The sequence below is a fragment of the Halyomorpha halys genome, unplaced genomic scaffold (genome assembly GCF_000696795.3).
Source record: "Halyomorpha halys isolate HHAL.00 unplaced genomic scaffold, Hhal_1.1 Scaffold1251.1, whole genome shotgun sequence".
Taxonomy (NCBI): domain Eukaryota; kingdom Metazoa; phylum Arthropoda; class Insecta; order Hemiptera; family Pentatomidae; genus Halyomorpha; species Halyomorpha halys.
In genome coordinates, this window is record NW_027109339.1 from 178,664 (window position 1) to 179,662 (window position 999).

Below are 999 nucleotides of genomic sequence, written 5' to 3' on the forward strand. Positions count from 1 at the left end.
CACTTACAACCTCTGTTCAATAATATCTGAGATCTGCCAGTAACTGTTTTCACTTTTTCCATTATTGTTCTCAATAATTTTGTTTCTTCATGCCGGGAAGAAAGTTAACTTTAGTACAATAGAACAATAGAATCGTTCTCTGTGATTCGACCAGAATTAAAGGGATTCGTTTACAAATTTTAAAATTATAAGTTTTACTTACCCAGAGAGAGCCATATTGGTTTCCACCGCATTATCTGAAAAGAAAAAAATAAATATATAAACATTCATAAATATACATAATTTTTTTTAAGTGTAATTGTTTTTATTACTTATTATGTGTATTATATAATAAATTAGTGTTTTAAATTAATAGTTAACTTATATCATTTGTAGTTGTTTTGTAATACATATTATTCTGTGGTACATGCGATTATCTTTTTAAAAACAATACTTTTTTATCAAAACGTGATATTATAATTATTGCCATCGTCTCGCTATAATTGGTCTGCTAAATAATTTTAAGTTAACATTAAATTTACTTTACTCTTTTTAATTTTAATAAATAAACAATATTACACTAAATACTGAATTATATCAAAAGTCATATTAAATTATATCCATTTAACATGTTCATGTTCTTGCTAAATTTCCCGTCGTCGGTAAAGAAACTGTAAAATTATAAATAAATCAAATTTAAATTGTCTTTAACATAAAAAAAAAATGTTTAAGTCGTAATAATTAGGTTTTAATAAAAATAAAATCCAAACTGCGTGGTATTACATTTTTATTAAAATGAATTTGGTTTGAATTTTATATTTATTAGAATTTTTTGAAAAATAAATGATTAATATTTGTAAACAGTTTTAAAACAAGAAAAAAAATGTAAATTAGAAATGAAAGCTGATTCAATTTACTTTAGAATCATTCTACATTACCTACACTGAAAGGAACATTTTTGATGATATTTAACATAATAAGAGACAGTTAGGGAAATGTTTAACTCTGTCGAAAAAGGTC

General features: G+C 23.3%; 1 protein-coding gene across 2 annotated transcripts in view; it reads right to left on the reverse strand.

Annotated features, from left to right (window-relative positions):
* LOC106688991 (uncharacterized protein DDB_G0283697) overlaps nucleotides 1–236 on the reverse strand; it is a gene marked incomplete at its 5' end in the record, with an annotated part of 61,263 nt that extends 61,027 nt beyond the window's left edge. For both annotated transcript variants that reach the window (XM_067047526.1, XM_067047525.1), the window contains 1 exon segment: nucleotides 203–236. In XM_067047526.1, the coding sequence (XP_066903627.1) occupies nucleotides 203–233 (31 nt within the window).
* Nucleotides 237–999: the final 763 nt, after the last annotated feature.